The sequence below is a fragment of the Corvus brachyrhynchos genome, unplaced genomic scaffold (assembly GCF_000691975.1).
Source record: "Corvus brachyrhynchos isolate BGI_N302 unplaced genomic scaffold, ASM69197v1 scaffold279, whole genome shotgun sequence".
Classification (NCBI taxonomy): domain Eukaryota; kingdom Metazoa; phylum Chordata; class Aves; order Passeriformes; family Corvidae; genus Corvus; species Corvus brachyrhynchos.
The window spans coordinates 652,934-653,235 of record NW_008246060.1 but is presented as its reverse complement, the minus strand read 5'-3'; the positions used below and the strand labels follow the sequence as shown (position 1 = coordinate 653,235).

Sequence of the window (302 nt, the reverse complement as noted above, 5' to 3'; positions counted from 1 at the left end):
GGGGGGGGTGTTGGGGAGAAGGAGGGGAGAAGGAGGGATATGGTTTGAGCAGTTTTTGTTCAGTTTTCCTAGCAGATGTGCAATTAGCTTAACCACAGACGGGCTGTGGGTCCTCCCAGAGCCAAGTGTTTGTTTTCCAGATGGAAAACATCAAGTCTTTCACCATCGCAGGGCGGAGGAGGCAGTGCGAGCACCCCGTTCCCTGCCGCTCCCCGCGTCCCTCCGCCGATCCCGGTGGGACAGGGGAGCTGCCCGAGCCCTTACCGCTCTCCACGGCCGCCCGGCGGGCGGGCCCACCGTGA

General features: G+C 62.3%; 1 protein-coding gene across 1 annotated transcript in view; it reads right to left on the bottom strand.

Moving 5' to 3' along the window:
* The window catches only part of AIFM2 (apoptosis inducing factor, mitochondria associated 2), a gene marked incomplete at its 5' end in the record, with an annotated part of 4,720 nt that extends 4,422 nt beyond the window's left edge, over positions 1-298 (bottom strand). The window contains one exon of the mRNA XM_017746181.1: positions 265-298. Coding sequence (XP_017601670.1) covers positions 265-298 — 34 coding nt within the window. The remainder of the gene's footprint in view (positions 1-264) is intronic.
* Between the last annotated feature and the right edge of the window lie 4 nt (positions 299-302).